Source organism: Mugil cephalus, chromosome 9 (assembly GCF_022458985.1).
Source record: "Mugil cephalus isolate CIBA_MC_2020 chromosome 9, CIBA_Mcephalus_1.1, whole genome shotgun sequence".
NCBI classification, from domain to species: Eukaryota; Metazoa; Chordata; class Actinopteri; order Mugiliformes; family Mugilidae; genus Mugil; species Mugil cephalus.
The window spans coordinates 6,389,096-6,405,836 of NC_061778.1; the positions used below are offsets into that span (position 1 = coordinate 6,389,096).

The following is a 16,741-nucleotide window of genomic DNA, read 5'->3' on the forward strand; positions in this document are numbered from 1 at the left end:
ACTACTGCATAATGGAGCAAAGTTTTAGATTCTCTCTAGAGTCTCCATTTAAAGGCTGTTTATTTATCAGGGTGACATCACATACTGTTCCTGGACGGCATGTAGAGTGGCTTTGCTGATTGTGTAAGGCTGATGTATCCATACCTTAATGGAGAAGTTTAAATACATGCATGCATTCTTATCCCTCACAGATTACAAAATACTGTGGAAAGTAAGCGTTGGGGTTCGGATTCCGTTTCACAGTCTGAACTCTCATCTGCTGTGAGTTCTAGATAACATGGTGCTCCTGCATGCTTGTAGATATCTCATAAAATGACAAAGGTCATTGGAAAATGCAAAGGTTTAGAGATACTGAAAAATACCGTAACTGTGTACAATGTAAAAATCAAAAAACCTGCCTGGAGGATCAAAAGCAGAGCACATATCACGCCAGTCAAATAGCACGTTGACTTGTTGATCAGGAGAGAACACATGAATAACCCAGCCTCATCACTTACTATTCTGGTGGCTTTGATCTGATGCAGCAGTCAAAAGAATGATATGTTTTCACAGCATGATTTTTTTTGATGTTTGGAAGGTCTCTTGCAGGTAATCAGCTCACGAAGTAAACTCTACCATTAGGAATAAATTTGTGGGTGTGCGCAAGGGGTTGGCTCTCTCTTCAGGGTCCGAGTAATTACAGAAAAACTTCTACATTTGGAGACCATGTGCACTTTGCTTGCATCCCTGATTGAAACAAATGAGGCAAATAATTGGAAGTGTGGTCAGTTTACTGGGGTGAGGTCTATCTCGAGGCCTTTCACATCTCAAAACAAACGATTGTATTTATACAGTTTGATTTCGTGAGATATTGCAATCAATGCAACGATTAGGATGCACCAGACTTCTCTCTAATGATTAATACTCTCAGCATGCGAGGGGCCGGCGCCATAATGCAATTACTGATGGAGAGTTACTGTAAGTGTGACACTATTTTTTTTTTTAACTGAGTAATGAGCTACTAGTGACACCTTGAGGACAAATATAACACTGCAGCTCAAGGATAAAACTACGTCAGCAATGCACGACGTGGAAGATGGAGCAAGGCAGGAAGCTCGACGACAAAAGCTTTATCTTTCAAAATAAGAGCAGCCATTTACAGTATCGCGTCCAGCCCCCTTTTTGTAAAATAACACCCGCTAAGTAACATAGATTAGATATTTTACTTGACGTGTGCAGATTTTAAATCCCACTCCTGCGGCGTAGAAATAAAATTAAACATACTCCAACTTTTATTTCGAAGTGACGCGACTAAAGCTGCGAGCTGGATAGATGCAGGGATTTTCTGTCTGAGTTATTTGGAAGCAGACAGATGATCATGTGAACGATTCAGGATTAATAATCATGGATGCAGCGTGGAAGGTTAATTGAAGATAGCGGAGCTGTATCCCCCCGTTTAACTTCACGACTGTTATCTGTGCAAGTGTCGCCTTGTTTCTCGTGCGGACTTGGCTCCAGTATCAGGTTTGCTACAGTGGTTAGGGGTTGCAGCTAGCTGTCAGGTCAGCCACATCAGCACCCTTGCTATTAGCCAGCCACGCTAGCATCAGAGGAAGTAAGCAGAGTCGGATTTGGATCAGATATCTTGCACGATTGTTATTTTGCCCCAGCTGTTAAACGTGGCATCTTTGTGCGTCTGTCTTGCAGAGATCGGATGATGGCAGACAATATCATGAGCAAGGCTGCAACCATGGAGATCCCCATTAACAGCAATGGAGACACAGGGACTCTGCCAGAGGATGACAGCCTGGAGCAGGTCAGCCACGTTTACTCTCACCTCTCTTTCAGATATATGTATATTTTTTAATTTTAAATACATAGCGTCATGTTGTGCTCAGTTTATGGCTGTGTTTGATTTTGAATGACATTACAGTCCAGGGCTGTTTCTGATTAGGCCAAGTGTTATCTAACCATGCACAGACAGGCCTGCAGCTATGGACTGTAGCAACATGCTCCCATTCATATATCTGAAACAGGATGATGAATATGATGGTGTGTTAAAATAACAGAGATGCCTTTGGTCGTTTGACCTTTTGCTTGACAAGCTTGCCAATTTAATTGATAACCTTAATGCATCATTTATGTCCCATTCTGTTAAAGTCGACCACGGTTCAGATGACTTCTATCAGTGGCCCTACATCAGTATTATAAGAATGATATTCTAGAGAGACACGTATTGCAACAATAATAATATTGTGATAGAAATACTGTATATTTTTTTCATTTAAGTTTAAAAACACATATATATTTGATATTTTATTGCCTATTTTTAGAAATGAGAACATATAGCTTGTAAACCCCCCTGGAGTTACAGTGTGAAGCTCCATGCTGTCAGCTGCTTATGCAGTGATGCAACACAACAAGTACTGTTCATTTTAATTGCAATAATGCAATTTCATCTATCTAGTAAAATCAGCATTTGAATGATAAGATCTGACTCGCTTCCAACACCCATTCATTACCCATTCTATAATTATATTAAATTTAATAACAAAGATAACAAATATCTAAGCCCTGGTCAGATGTGCTGCATATGTGTGTTACAAACTGCAGCATTTTCAATTTGCAAGTTGTCAAGTTCTAGGGCGGCTGTGGCTCAGTGGGTTGTTCACAAACCAGAGGGTTAGCAGTCCGATCCCCGCAATGTGCCACCTACTAGTTGCTTCCAGTGTGGGGCACTGCTGTGTGTGTGTGCAAATTGGCAGATGCGTCTGTGACTGTAAAAACACTTTGAGTACCAATAGGTAGAAAAGCGCTATATAAAAGCAAGACCATTTACCATTTTCAAATTTCAAATCTGAATCTAAAATGTGACTCTGCCCTAATTGTAATTTAATCAGGATCTGCAGCAGGTGATGGTTTCCGGACCCAACCTAAATGAAACCAGCATTGTCTCGGGAGGTTATGGAGGACCTGCAGGGGGCATCATTCCTACCAGCTCCATTAAAGGTACTCCTACCAGAACTGACTGCCAGCCTCTACAGGTTTTCATTTGTTGAATTACATTACTCATTAACAGTCGTTGTGTGATAGCTTACAATAATTAACATTAATGATGCAATAATTAAAGGTACTTTGCCTGGTGCTGACATACATATTTTCAACAAGCTCCATCCCCCTTTTTGTTTCCCCTGATGTTTTCAGGTTGCCATGGAGTATCTCAATAACTATAAGAGGTCAATACTTAATGCAGCTTAAAGAAACAGTAGCAAGAGCTTTTCCTCCTTGTATATTAATGTGTCACTGGAGAGCAGCCGACTTGTAGGCTCCTGGTTTATGTTACAAACATCCATATTCCATAGGGCCTGCAATACGCTTCAACCCTGAGTATCTGGACAGAAGACGAGCCCCTGCACCGGGACCAGGTGGCTGTGTATTCTAAAAAACCCTTTTCTGTTCTTCTATATATACGTTGGTCTGTTTTGGCCCCTGGCAAGAGTGTTTTTGTATTTGCTTGATTAAGGGAGTTGTATGCAACCTTGCCTGTACATATTCAACTCACAGCTTCAGCAACAGGAATGTTTTGGCACCTTTTAAACTCAGGGATGCACTAACCTGATATTGCAGCGCTGCCACTTGAAATACTGTATTGATGTGTACTACTAAGGATGTCTTCTTGTACTGTAAAATGTGCTTTGGATGACAGGTTTTGTCATCACTTGGTGCTCATTTTTCATCCCATCAAGTCCATTTTCATCCTTTTTATAACTCTTTATATTCTGCATGAAAACCCTGCATGGTGGATTATTATGACTTCGCAAACCACATTAACCCCTACTCATTGTGTTACCCGTTCAGCACAGTCTTAACATTTTTCTTTCAGTCTCCACACTCTGCTGTAGAGCTGCATATCTCACTGCTAAGCTCGTCTCACAAACGTTTCCCTGTACTCATTTTTAAATGTCCTCTTCTCATTCTCACTCTTCATCGCCGCCACGCTCATTTCAGACATTCGCATGAAATCCCGGGGCGTTAACTTGGCTCACAGTCAGTCTGCAGCCGGTCGACTTGCCCAGCACACCGACCATCATCCAGGTATCGCCATCGCCATGTCCTAACCCTCCTCACTTATTGTCATGGCAATTTCTGCAAACAGCTGCCTTGGAAGCTTTGGTGGGACAACGTGGAGTATAGGATATGTTATTCTTTTTTTTCCCGCCTCTCTTTTAGGGTCGTCCGGTCATAACGCCAATTCAACTGAAGAAGTTTCTCGCGGTGTGGCAGTGGAGAAACTGGACACTGTAAAGAAATGGGGCATAAACACATACAAGGTATTGTGCATAGAAAGATACTAAATAATGATAATAATAATGATAATAAACTTTATTTATATAGAAACTTTCACAGATATAAAAAACACAAAATGCTTAACAATAAAATAAGTATGTAAAATAAGAGCAAATAAAAATGAAATACAAATAGCATAAAAAGTAGACGCATAACAATCAATAAGAAAAGCATTAATGTCACCTCTTGTCTTTTGGACTGTAAGTAATTTTATGGTCAGCTGAACTGAGATCCTGATTGGGTGTGTAGGGAAGGAGGAGGTCAGCAATTTATTGGCGAGTTTGACTCTGTAGGGCCCTAAAAGTTAAAATCAAGATTTTAAAATCAATGCAAAATTTAGTGTAAGGAGGATAAAAATGGGCTGATACGAGATCTCTTGTTACTTCTAGTTAAAAGACGAGTGGCTGCATTTTGGACTGTTTGGAGATGATTCATGCAGGATTGATTTAAACAGGTAAAAAGAGTGTTGCAGTAATTTAAAGGAGAAAAAATAAAAGCATTTACAATCATCTCCATCTCAGTTTCGGTTACCACAGATCTCAATTTTGCTGTATTCCTCAAATGGGAAAAAGCACGAGCTCAAGAGCTGGCTGACATGTTTGTCCAAGGACAGGGACTGGTCATAGATGACATCTAACTTTCTAATGTTGATTTTAGAGTACTGGACGTGTTTGCCCTTTACATCTTTGCATGAGCCTCCGTGCCCCACGTTTATTATGTATGAAGGTGTTTCTTCACATCCAAAGTTAAAAGTCAGTTAAAAGGTCAACACCTAAATACAGATGAGGGAATTATCAAGGGTGGGTAAAGCTGTTTGTTCCTGTCATGTAATGTCCATCTGAGTTGAACATAATGTGTATTTCCGTTAAATGTGCTCAACATGATACACAGGGTTCGAGCTTACAATGTTGGCATTTGATTCATTTGTTTTGCTTTGCTTTAATCAGTTGTTGTTGTCACTAGACACAGTATGCCTTCAAATCTGTTATGAAGAGTTTCTAAGCATTTAAACATTTAAAGCAGGAACATGAAGTTTGCTCAGCTTATGAAGGGTGAGGTAAAAAAAAAGTCCCTTTTCACTAAATGAGGAAACACTGTGTTTTATGTGGTTATTGTCGCTGCACTAACACATCTGTAAAAACATACTTCCCTGAAATGGCAAATGTTTAATCGAAGGTTTTATCTGTCAAAAACTTGCTGTGAACATGATCTAACTGAACAGATGTCATTTTACTAACACTGTTTTGTGTCCCATCTTAAAGCTGCTGCACGCTGCCTCAATTTGGCTTGAAATTAATCCGCGTTCATGTTCACCATCCAGTGCACGAAGCAGATGTTCTCAGAGAGGTTTGGCCGAGGCTCACGGACGGTAGACCTGGAACTCGAGGCTCAGATAGATGTCTTGAGGGACACGAAGAGCAAGTACGAAAACGTCCTAAGACTTGCCACTGCGCTCATCAATCACTTTCAAAGCATGGTGCAGACGCAGCAGGCTTTAGGAGACACCTTCACCGACCTCAGCCAGAAGTCCCCAGAGCTGCAGGTATAGCAATGTCAAAGAGCTTCATGTGGTGTGACGTGACGTCGGATGGAGCTGGCCTGAAAACGTCTCTTTTCCCCTGCAGGATGAGTTTGGATACAATGCAGAAACACAGAAGCTGTTATGTAAGAATGGAGAGGCTCTGCTTGGTGCCATCAACTTCTTTGTTTCCAGTGTCAACACCCTAGTTAACAAAACCATGGAAGATACTTTACTGACCATTAAGCAGTATGAAAATGCAAGGTAAGAGGAATCTTCTTTGGACGTTATGGAATATATTGTGAATGTCTGCAGGCTGATGAACGGGAAACTGGGGTGAAAACGTGATGAACTTAGTTCCTCTTGTGTGCAGACTCGAGTTTGACGCCTATCGCTCTGACCTGGAGGAGCTGAGTTTGGGTCCAAGGGATGCAGCCACCATGGTTCGCATTGAGTTGGCTCAGCACGACTACCAGGTCCACAGAGACAAATACGAAAGGCTGCGCAGTGACGTCACCATCAAGCTTAAATTCCTGGAGGAAAACAAGGTTTTGTTTACAAATTATTTTTCGCCCTCAAAATCCCAGCATTTTTAAAGATTAACACAGAAGTCTGACTCACCACACCCAGCATCAGTGATCCGTTTGGGCGTGGTGAAACAGGCTCAGATTTTCCAGGGAGGGAAATAAAGCTCTGCTTTTCAGTTCGGTGTCACTCTTTACCCTGAATTGCTTTGGGATTATCCTTCTGATCGTAACAAATTGCGAAATTACATTTAAATAGAACATGTGGTGATGCACCCAAATCTGTTATGATGTTCTCACTCCACGTAGATTCCTTTACAGTGTTGTGTAAGCCCAGTGGTAAATTGTTACTTGTTTTTTTTTTTTTCTGGCACCTTTTAAGCTTCTTCCAAACGAGAACATACAAGAAGAAGGGTGTGGAGGAAAAAAAGGCTGATACTTTGCTTCCAGTGTATCTCATAGTAAAGAGAGATTTTGCCAGATTAATAGAAACATTGGACTTTGAAAAATCATCAATTTGTTGGTAGTTTGCAATAGAATAGCTCAAAAAGCAGTTTGAAGCATGAAAAAACATTTAAGAATAGTTTCAGTATGACTGTGCTTTCTTGTTAAGACTTGCGTTTGTAATGGGACGATATCGCCTCTCTTTTTTTTCATCCAGGTGAAGGTGATGCACAAGCAGCTGCTTCTCTTCCATAATGCTATCTCGGCTTACTTTGCTGGCAACCAGCAGCAACTGGAACAAACTCTAATACAGTTCAATGTAAAGTTAAAGCCCCCAGGAGCAGACAAGCCATCCTGGCTGGAGGAGCAGTAATGAGCATCCAGTGTTCAGCCATCTGAGATGTACAATGACAACGCTGGTCAGAGGAAAACTTGTGGTTAGACGGACAAGAATAGATGGACAAGAATAGAATGCATACAGGAGTGTATACTGTAGGATCCGTAGCAACCAGAGAAATCTTTTTTGTAACGTTTTTTCTTTTGTTACATAGATGGAACGACTATCTCAGTTGTATCTAGGATGTTTTTTGTTAAATCACAAAATTGACTTTTAGTCATTTTCGTATTCTTTTATTAGCACAATCATTTACACGTGTATCACTTATTTATGTACAGGATAGTCGACTATTGTAGATGTCCCCCGTGGCAGATTTGCACATGCATTATTTTGTTTTTTTAATGTTGTCTAAAGTTATTTTTAATATTTCACTGTATGTTAAATGGGAGGAACTCCACAAATCAGATCGTCGGGTCGGCAGGAGACTGTTTCAAATCCAATGAAATAATCTCTGAAACTTGTTTTTTTTTCCTGCGTGCATGAACGAACCATATTATTTTATGCTTTTCACATTAAGTTAACAGGATTTATATCATTATTCTGAAAATGATGCCTACAGGGACGTTGAGAAATGCCTGAACGGTCAGTTTACAGTTTACATTGGGAAAATAAATATATCTCTCTCTATATATATATAGTATTATCTAGTGATTTTCTCTTATCTAATATACAATAATTGATCTCCAAATTTTCAGTTACACTATGCCATTATGAATCCAGCAACGTTCGACGTCTGTCTTTTTTACATCAAAGTTTACACTCCAGTCAGTTCACAGATTGGATCGACCGTGCTACGAGTTGCCAGTGGATAAGGATGAAAACATTTTTGAGTCTGAAATTCCTCCAGTAAATGGGAATACTGGATACATGCGACACCACGTGCGCTTTAGGTTACAATCCAAATATCAGTGTTTCCTCAAGGACAGAATGTATGAGTACATTTAGCTCATTTTCATGTATTTATTTACCTTTTTGTAACATTACATTGTATGTTACTTATAGATTTATATTCTAGTTACCTGATTGTCTTCATTTTTTTTTCTGTATTTCCAATAAAGTCTGCTGGATATTTTGTTCAACCTACTGTGCAGGTGCCACAGGTCTGTCTGGGTATATGTACAGAACACTCACAGTGTATGTGACATGTCAATTATGTACATCATAATATAATATATATGACATCCTTTCATTGAGTTATCTTTTTTCCTGTTCACAATATTATGCATCATTAACCGAAGGCATACTTAAGTGCATCTCATATTCAACTATATCTCGTCAGAGTTTTATAAAGTTACCAACAACTTTTAATCTTTACTCCAACTCTTCTTAAAGGTCAGACTGGCCACAGTGAAAATTATTTAATTTCATGATGCACTTTGTCATTTTTTAAAAAAAAAATTAAATATAAAATAAGATATTTCGTGTTTTATTGTGGTTTTATTTATTGTGGAGTGCTTGCTGCCATTCTGATCATCAGACACGACGTGTAGCTACTGTAGCAGGTAAAAAAAAAAAAAAAATGCTTGAAAATCATTTTACTGACAAAGATATCTGTCTATGCGCATTGCACACAGTCATTTTTTCTTAAAGTTACTATTAATAGTTTTTCAGTTGTAAAACCCTAGAAATAAAATAAATAAATAAAATCAATTGTCCTTCCATCAGCCAGTCTATAAACCCATTGGACTGACGGTTCTCATAGTGGCGCAGAGCGGCCTCAGACTCGAGCCAACGATTAGAAAGAAATGACATCCAAGAGTTTTCGGGAAGGTGTGGGCTGTCATGAACATATATGAGTTACCTGGGCGTGTCGCTTCCACGCAGGTAGTTTCGAAACTCTTTTCTTGCGCTATCCAGGTTGATATCACTCTGCGCGGAAGCGTTCCCAGTGGAGGACTGTCCCAAGGAGAGACGCAAAAAAAGTGACTATGGAGCTTCTGCTGAGCCTAATACGAAGGTAAGATGTTTTTATTTTTGCGTCCTGATATGTAATGGGAAGCAATGATTATGTATTAATAAAGATCGTTCAAGTCGTTTTTAGTTGAATTTATAGTTGATCAGATTGACTCTACAGAGTAAGCACGAGGCGTATACATAAAAAGACATAAAAACTCTTATTTTTTATTCGCATCATTGAGTGATCATTGAGGTACCTACAAACTGAGCTAAATTTTTAGGGTAACGACTTGCATTATGGTGTGTTTAGAGTAGACTGTGTGTTGTTGCTCTAAACCAGGTCATTGTTTACCCCACTCTTTATGAACATCATAAAGTGTAAAGTGTGCTTTATGGACTCAAGTTATAGCTTTATTATTGCAAAACACTGTTGGTCACTGTTGTGGTGTCCACAGGGGAGTATTTGAAGCTAACTGTGTCTCCACCCTGTTCATGTTTACTTCAGTTTGAATGCATCATCCTAACTGACAATATTTTGGACGAGTTACTCCGGGACAAATAGATCTGTAAGGACCGTCATAATTCGCTGCCAATTCTTTATAAGTGTAAATCCTTCTTTTGTCAGTGACTGAGGCCATGTCTGGATCCCCAACGCCCTGAGAGGTTCTTGTTCAAAGATGCAACCAGGAGGTCCATCCGCTCCTCCTCCGCCACCACCACCTCCTCCTCCTCCTCCTCCTCCACCGCCACCGCCTCCTCCACCTGCCCCTCCAGCCCCTGGCCTTCCTCCATCCATAGATGGCCCTGGATTCACCAGGGGAGCGCACCGGCGCTCCAAGATGCGCAACTTCAACTGGGAAACGCTTCCAAAACACAGCGTGATAGGAAAGCACAACATCTGGACGGTTGACAAACCTGACGGGGAATATGAGCTGGACACCGTTCATATGGAGGAGTTGTTCAGCCATAAACAGCAACAGCAAAAGGCCCTGAGTGTGAGGGGCCAGCCAGCTGCTGCTGCTGCAGTAGGGGAAATGGTGAGTTCACCCAATCAAGAGTACACGGGTGTCACAGAATCAAAGAGAAACTTTAACCCCACGGGTTTGTGGCAGTGGACTGAAATGTTTGGCATTCTTCGTTGTACACGACTGAGATATGTAGAGTGGTTCTTTTGACCTGCACCTTGAGATTTTTTCTAGTCACGCATGTGAGAGGAACAGGAAACATCCATACAGTGTTTCCCCTTTGTTATACAACTATTGTAGCAGACTCGCTATTGGGTGTGGATTAAGATTAGTCTGTTTAACTCATTGCCATGAAAAATTTATGTATGTTTTTAGGCAAGAGTTTAAAAAAAAAAAAAGTTTTAATTTTCTCTCAAAAACACTGTATTGATGTCTAATCACTCAATGCGAGGGCGGAGTCTCTCTATTCTCTATATGTGTTTGCTAAAGGAGGGTATTTGTTTCCTTATATGTACTAGTCTGTATTGTTGCTGACTTGTCCTCTGTAGTTAACCTGTTGGATATAATGCACTGTGTGTGTGCATGTATTTACAGGACTTCAGTCAGAACAACCAGGAAGAAAGTGGTTTGCACGATAATTACCACTCACTGTTATTCATTTATCTTTTTTAATAGCTCAATCAAGGTTCATCTAGTAAAAGCAGATTGTAATATCTACTAGCAAACTTTTACTTTGACCTATGAATGATCTATGAAAGACATTGAGAAAATGTGTCACTGATGCAAAATTGTATCTTTGTCCTCCTACGGTTCAATACAATCAACTCAGAGAAACCTTTGGAATCCAGCGTCTGTTTGGAAAGCTCTGTGGCACAAAGACACTGCTCAAGCCAACAGTGAAATTATCTCGGCAACTGTGACAAGCTGATTATAATCAGGTCTGTTTCTGTTTTCCATTCCCAGGTTTCCATCCTCAGCTCCAAGAGGAGCATGAACATCGGAATCTTCCTGAAGCAGTTCAAGCGGTGAGTCAGTGGAAGTTTTCTTAAGGCGTCATGGATTTGCTCAATAAGCTCTGTGTGTTACGGTGTAAAACAACACAACGTAAGGCTGAGGCTAAGGCTGAGTGATTTATCTGCAAACACGGCCGCGTCTTGTTCTCAAACCTCTCAAACGGCAAGCGTGTCCTGACACGTCTGATCTACACTGTTCTACAGCTCCAACAGGTTGCCTCCCTGATCAGTTAATGCTAGGTATTATAAATGTATTGCCTAAGGGTGTTTGGGAAACAAATCAAACCGGAAATGAACAGCTATGTCACTGTAAAAAATGTATGGTGAGACTCAGCAGCAGCAAACCACAATGTAGGTAGGGATAAAGGATATTCCAGCATCTCCATGTCCTGTGGCATCGGAATTGTTATTTCGCAAAGCTATTTGAGCAGGTAGAGGCTTGTTGATGTGGGCAGCACAGAGTTTCTGAGCATGCATAAGTGTGGTAGAGAAATTCCAACCCTGAGCGAAGTCTAAAAACACCAGCGATGACTACTGACCTGGATCCCACCTGTCTCTGCCTCTGCCTCCATCTACAGGCCTTTGAAAGACATGATTGAAGAAATTAAATCAGGAAGTAATCAAATTTTTGGTCCTGGAAAACTGCGGGAGCTGTGCAAGATGCTGCCAGAGGAAGGCGAGGTACTGAAATAGTTTTTTTTTAAATAAATCTTAGTAGTTTTCCTCACAACAACAAAAACACAACCTGGCTAAATGATCTGTTGCTTTGCTTTGCAGGTGAGGAAGCTGGTTGGTTTTAAAGGCGACCCCTCTGCCCTCCCTGATGCAGATTTGTTCATGCTAATGCTGGTCAAGATTCCCAGGTAGGAATGTCATTCCATGAGCTGCACGTGTTCAGTGTCAGCAGTGGTTTACTAACGACGGAAACTTTGTGTCTGTTAGGTATGAAGAGCGTCTCAGCAGCTTGGTGCTTAAAGAGGAATTTTTTCCCCTAATGGATGAAATGAAAAAGCTAATTGGTACCTTGACAGCTGCTGGAACAGGTATGGTTTACTTTCCCTGATTCCAAATAAGTAAAACTTGGACTTGTAAGCCCATTTAGCCTTAAAATTAACCACACACCTCCACTTTTAGAGCTGCTAGAGTCGGATAATCTCCATTCTATCATCCGTTTGGTGCTGAAGACAGGAAATTACATGAATGCTGTGAGTATTTAATGTCTGACGAATTTTCTTTGTGTTTGTGCCTCCTTGATCTCACCTCATTTATTTGTTCACAGGGTGGTTATGCTGGCAGCGCAGTTGGCTTCCGAATGTCTTCCCTGCTAAAGCTAGTGGATACCAAAGCAAACAAACCTGGAATGAATCTTATGCATTACGTCGTGATGGCAAGTAGCTTTTCCAACCCTGATCTGATTGGAATGTAAAGAATGTGTTTCTTGTATCTTCTATCTTTGCAAAATATCATTTATTTTATTTGTTTATTTATATTCACTACAGCAAGCCCAGAAGGCAGATATGGCCCTGCTCAAATTTCCGGAACAACTCAAACACATTGAAGAAGCAGCAAAGTAAATAGTCTTTTTATATTAACTTTGAAATAAAATCTCTTTGATTTTCTGTACCATGAGAATTAATCTTTTATGATTATTATTTTTATTGTTTTAGAGTAAATAAAGCTGAGCTCGAAGCAGAGATTCAAAGACAGATAAAGAAAGTACAAGATGCTAAAGCAGACACCTTGAAGCAGGAAGATCTAAAGGCACAAATGGAGGATTTTCTAAAGGTGAGGAATTGCTTTAAATTAAGTATTAATTTTGATGATAAAAAAACAGGATCTAATGTTTTGGTTTGGTTTTACTTAGGAAGCTGAGCTCTGCTTGGCAGAAATAGAGTCTGATCTTCAGGAGCTGCAGTCGGTAAGCGACTCTGTGGCAGAATACTTCTGTGAGGATCCTGAAAAGTTCAGACTGGAGGAGTGTTGCTCCATTTTCAACTCCTTTTGTGAGAAATTCCTGAAGGCCATGCAGGTAAGCCTCAGTGCCGGCAAGTTACACAACTGAACTGAAGAAAAATATCCTCCTGATCCATTAACTGTGTAATTTCTTGCAGGAAAACAAGGCCAGAGAGACGGCGGATTTGAAGCGGAGGCACAGAGACAGACTAGAGAACGCGGCCAAGCGCAGGTCTACGGCTACCTGCTCCAGCAGAGACAAGGAAATGGAAGGCGTCGCATTAGAATCCGTACTGCAAAACTTTCTCACCAAGTCTACCTCCAGGAGAAGATCTGGAAAGATCTCCTCTACTCAGGGAAGTCCAGTGTGCGGGAGCCCTGATAACGGGAGTCTATCAGAAATTACTTCACAAACAAACCTCCCCACTGGAAATCAAAAGCATCTGGGTTCTTTTAGAGCAAAGGACATTGGCAAAAAAGAGTGGAACTCGGCAGCTGAACTCACTGGGATTTTATCACAAAAGACAGTCCAGCCGAAAGCTGAGGATAACAAGGCCGAAAGTGTCATTCCTCATAAAGAGGAGAATAAAGTTTCCACAAAAGAGGATTTTATAAACCCAGCCAAAAGGACTGCTAGCATAAGCACAGCTAGATCTTTTTCAGCTACCACTGAAGATGGTGAGGAAGATCTACAAGACAATGATAAGGAGGAGGCCCAGAGGTTGCGTGAAGCATCTAAAAAAGTTTTGCGTTTTCAGAGCCGTGGTGCCTCCGTGGAGTACACTCAAGAAAATGAGAAATCTCCTGGTGCACGTAAAGCTTTGCCTCGTCAGCGTACCTTGGATGAGGACACGGGGAGCTATCCCGGAGACCCGACCAATGAGGATTTGCTTCAATTTTTGTCCGACTCTCCGTCCTCCCCTAAACGTAGCTTGGGCCGCCGACACACTATGCCTACCAAAGTCCCTAAAACTGAGGAAGAGGACGAAAGTGTGTGGACTCAGCCTCCAGCTAGAACTCCAAATACTGGGTCACAAGAAAAGGCAACATTGCCAGGAGAGGGTGCAGTACACACTTCATCAAAACCAGTGTTTGATTTTCCTGACACTTCTCCCAACTTGAAAAAATCTGGTGCTGGTGACCAGAATTTACCTCAAGACCAAGAGACGAAATCAGTTGAGCCCACAGGTAACCACGTTAATAGTGAAAATATTTCTCCTAGGAGTGTGTGGTTTAAGACTGAGACTGGATCTGGAATATTTTTCAGCTTTTTGAAACGGCTCGGAGATATGAGCAAAACGCAGAACAGCAAGGAAACTGTTCATAAAAGCACGGGTTCTGGTGTGTAGCCTTTAAAAATGAGTTACTGCCAATTAGAAGATATATTTTGGCTGGCTATCATGGCAACAATATAATCTTCAATGAGAGAGGTTTGAAAGAGAAGGTTCTGGGAAAAGGGTTAAAGAATGTTTTTTTTGTTGTTGAGGAAAAGGGCAATTTGTATGTTGGACCACTAGATGGCAGAGTATTACAGTAGTAAGGTGAAAAGAGAGCTGTTGTGGTTTTAAGACAATCTGTTTATTGTCTAGCTAACAAAAGAAAGAGGGACATGTTCACTGTAACACATATTTTGTCTTCATTTTCTATCCATGCATTCTTCCAACAATATGGTATTGTCCTGCAGGAGTTGGATAAATGAGTGAGTGCTACAGTGAGTGTTCTTTGTCAGGATCAAAACGCAGAGTGTACTGAGAAAGTGTGACGAATGTAAGGGGAACAGAGGAAGGAAGACAGATCAAAGTCTTGATTTGATTGTTATTTATGATACTAGCGTTGGCTTGCACATAATGCTTGAATGCATTTTTTTTTTTTTTTTTTTTTTGCTATATATGTATAATGATGACCGTATTCAGAATTATCCTCATCTCTTGTCAGAGAAGCACATATGTGGACGATTGCGGATGCTTTCAGGGCCATACTCAATCCAGCCATTGTTTCAGATCTTAATTGGGTCAGTGTTACAAAGGCAGACTGTATATGAGCTGAGCTGAACCGCGGACGACGGCAAAGTGAAGGGTGCTGATCCCAAATTAACTTGAGAAGAGGTTAACATGGTTGAAGGGGAACAGCACCTGGTGCCAGACTATGATGGAAGGTCTTCAGTCACACACGAGCAGTGTCAAGGGGGTGACTGAGGCCACAGTTTGGGCCAATGCTTCAGAACGGGGGTTCACAATATTAGTTCAGCTGTTCAGCGTGTCTTAACAGCTGACGCCGGACTTTAAATGATTCGCTTTTTGGTCAGCTTTTATTTTTATGTGCAAAATGAAGTCATGAAGATTGCATTCTGAGTAATGTTTCAAGGAGGAGAAATCTGAACGTTTTTTTAAAATATTTCTTTGTAATAAAATGTATAGACTGAGATGCATGGCCATTGAAATTACGGAGATATAAAGAATGATGTCCCAGAGTTTTCAATGTGTAACTGTAATGACTGGTCAGCTGTAAATAAAGAAATTTCAGTATTTAACATGTATAAGAGATTTGATTGTGTCTGAATAAATGTACTATCTTCCTGAACATATTAATTTATCAGAGGAATATCATGCACATATTTATACAGCTTTTCAACGTTTGTTATGTGAGATGACAATGTATTTATTAAAACAAAAGAGGGTTTGGGCCAGAAGTCATTTAAAATGTCATTTCTTTTTTTCTGCTTATGTTTTGCGATCATCACAATCTGAACTGGACAAAGTCTTTCTTTTTACTGACGTTCATATCACACAGCTATGTCGCACCCTTCAACTGAGTTTAAATTTAAGAAAATACAGTTGCTCTTCTTTGGTCCAAACTATAGCTATAAAACCAGCATCTAATCATCTTGAATTCCTATGCAAAATGATACACATGCAGTCTGTTATTTAATTTGTACTATAGTATGTAGACCTGTAATCCTATTAGGTAACTGTAGCGATGAAGAGAAAATTTTAATTAAATAATTGCCTGATTTATTCTTAGTAGGTCTGACCTCTTTTAGTTTTATATAAATAGTTGAGAATGCGCATTTGTTATGAAGCATAAAATGAGATGAGAGTTTCTGGCAGTGGTACCTACTCCTGTGTCTGTGTGGTCTGCTGCCTGCTGCTGCCAGACTGCAGCAGCCATCTTGACTAAACTGGAAGCAGTCTCCATGGCAACTCCACATTGCAGAATAAAAACCCAGAGATGACTGTGTTTGCCCCTCACCCAAGCCCCACCCCCAACAAACTCCTGCACCACCACGGCAGCCTCGCACAGTGCAACGCATCACAGTACGGTGTCATTTTTTCTACGTATATTTCTCGTCTGTAAGTCCTGGTGAGGGCCTTTACGGACCACTCCCTCCCAAATAAGCCCTCGGAGTGAAAGATGTCGCATCTGTTGAGATGAATGAATTCCCCTGCGTACACGCGGCCGATCCCATTAATCCCGTTACTACATGGACTCATCGAGGGCCCTTGACTCCAGCTCCAAGGAACACCCAAAGAACTGTATCACCAAAACTATCCGTTGCAGAGTGCACACACCCATCTTTCTGCTTTATCCCAAAGCCCTCTCATCATCTCTCTGCTGTAAAAGTAATTAGAGATGCTCCTGTTTAGAATTAGAAAAAAAAATGCAAATGCCTTAAAGAAGGAAGGTTTTAAGAGAATATAACATGA

At 40.7% G+C, this 16,741-nt stretch overlaps 2 protein-coding genes across 5 annotated transcripts; both read left to right on the forward strand.

Moving 5' to 3' along the window:
- Positions 1 to 1,280: 1,280 nt before the first annotated feature.
- On the forward strand, positions 1,281 to 8,399 carry LOC125014105 (arfaptin-2-like). Of its 4 annotated transcripts, XM_047595148.1 has the most exons (10): positions 1,281 to 1,594; positions 1,687 to 1,795; positions 2,880 to 2,988; positions 3,342 to 3,404; positions 3,988 to 4,074; positions 4,210 to 4,310; positions 5,648 to 5,869; positions 5,952 to 6,109; positions 6,219 to 6,393; positions 7,031 to 8,399. In XM_047595148.1, exons 2-10 carry the CDS (start codon positions 1,694 to 1,696, stop codon positions 7,184 to 7,186), a joined length of 1,173 nt encoding a protein of 390 aa, XP_047451104.1. In that variant the 5' UTR covers positions 1,281 to 1,594; positions 1,687 to 1,693; the 3' UTR covers positions 7,187 to 8,399. The 4 variants fall into 4 exon arrangements, with proteins under 4 accessions (XP_047451104.1, XP_047451106.1, XP_047451105.1 ...); XM_047595150.1 differs by lacking the exon at positions 3,988 to 4,074 and having other exon boundaries at positions 1,282 to 1,594; XM_047595149.1 differs by lacking the exon at positions 3,342 to 3,404 and having other exon boundaries at positions 1,282 to 1,594.
- A 673-nt stretch (positions 8,400 to 9,072) lies between these two features.
- fhdc4 (FH2 domain containing 4) lies at positions 9,073 to 15,573 on the forward strand. The gene is made up of 12 exons (XM_047593248.1): positions 9,073 to 9,167; positions 9,732 to 10,143; positions 11,035 to 11,096; positions 11,663 to 11,765; positions 11,862 to 11,947; positions 12,027 to 12,127; positions 12,219 to 12,289; positions 12,364 to 12,471; positions 12,584 to 12,654; positions 12,752 to 12,869; positions 12,949 to 13,113; positions 13,196 to 15,573. Exons 2-12 carry the CDS (start codon positions 9,784 to 9,786, stop codon positions 14,384 to 14,386), a joined length of 2,436 nt encoding a protein of 811 aa, XP_047449204.1. The 5' UTR covers positions 9,073 to 9,167; positions 9,732 to 9,783; the 3' UTR covers positions 14,387 to 15,573.
- Positions 15,574 to 16,741: the final 1,168 nt, after the last annotated feature.

Bases quoted from the DNA above. Each gene is read 5' to 3' on its own strand.
- LOC125014105 (XM_047595148.1), top strand. From the start codon at position 1,694: ATGATGGCAGACAATATCATGAGCAAGGCTGCAACCATGGAGATCCCC. The intron at 4,075-4,209 runs GTATCGCCATCG...CCTCTCTTTTAG, and splicing joins GCACACCGACCATCATCCAG to GGTCGTCCGGTCATAACGCC. The intron at 6,110-6,218 runs GTAAGAGGAATC...TCTTGTGTGCAG, and splicing joins AAGCAGTATGAAAATGCAAG to ACTCGAGTTTGACGCCTATC.
- fhdc4 (XM_047593248.1), top strand. From the start codon at position 9,784: ATGCAACCAGGAGGTCCATCCGCTCCTCCTCCGCCACCACCACCTCCT. The intron at 12,128-12,218 runs GTATGGTTTACT...CTCCACTTTTAG, and splicing joins CTTGACAGCTGCTGGAACAG to AGCTGCTAGAGTCGGATAAT. The intron at 12,870-12,948 runs GTGAGGAATTGC...GGTTTTACTTAG, and splicing joins AAATGGAGGATTTTCTAAAG to GAAGCTGAGCTCTGCTTGGC.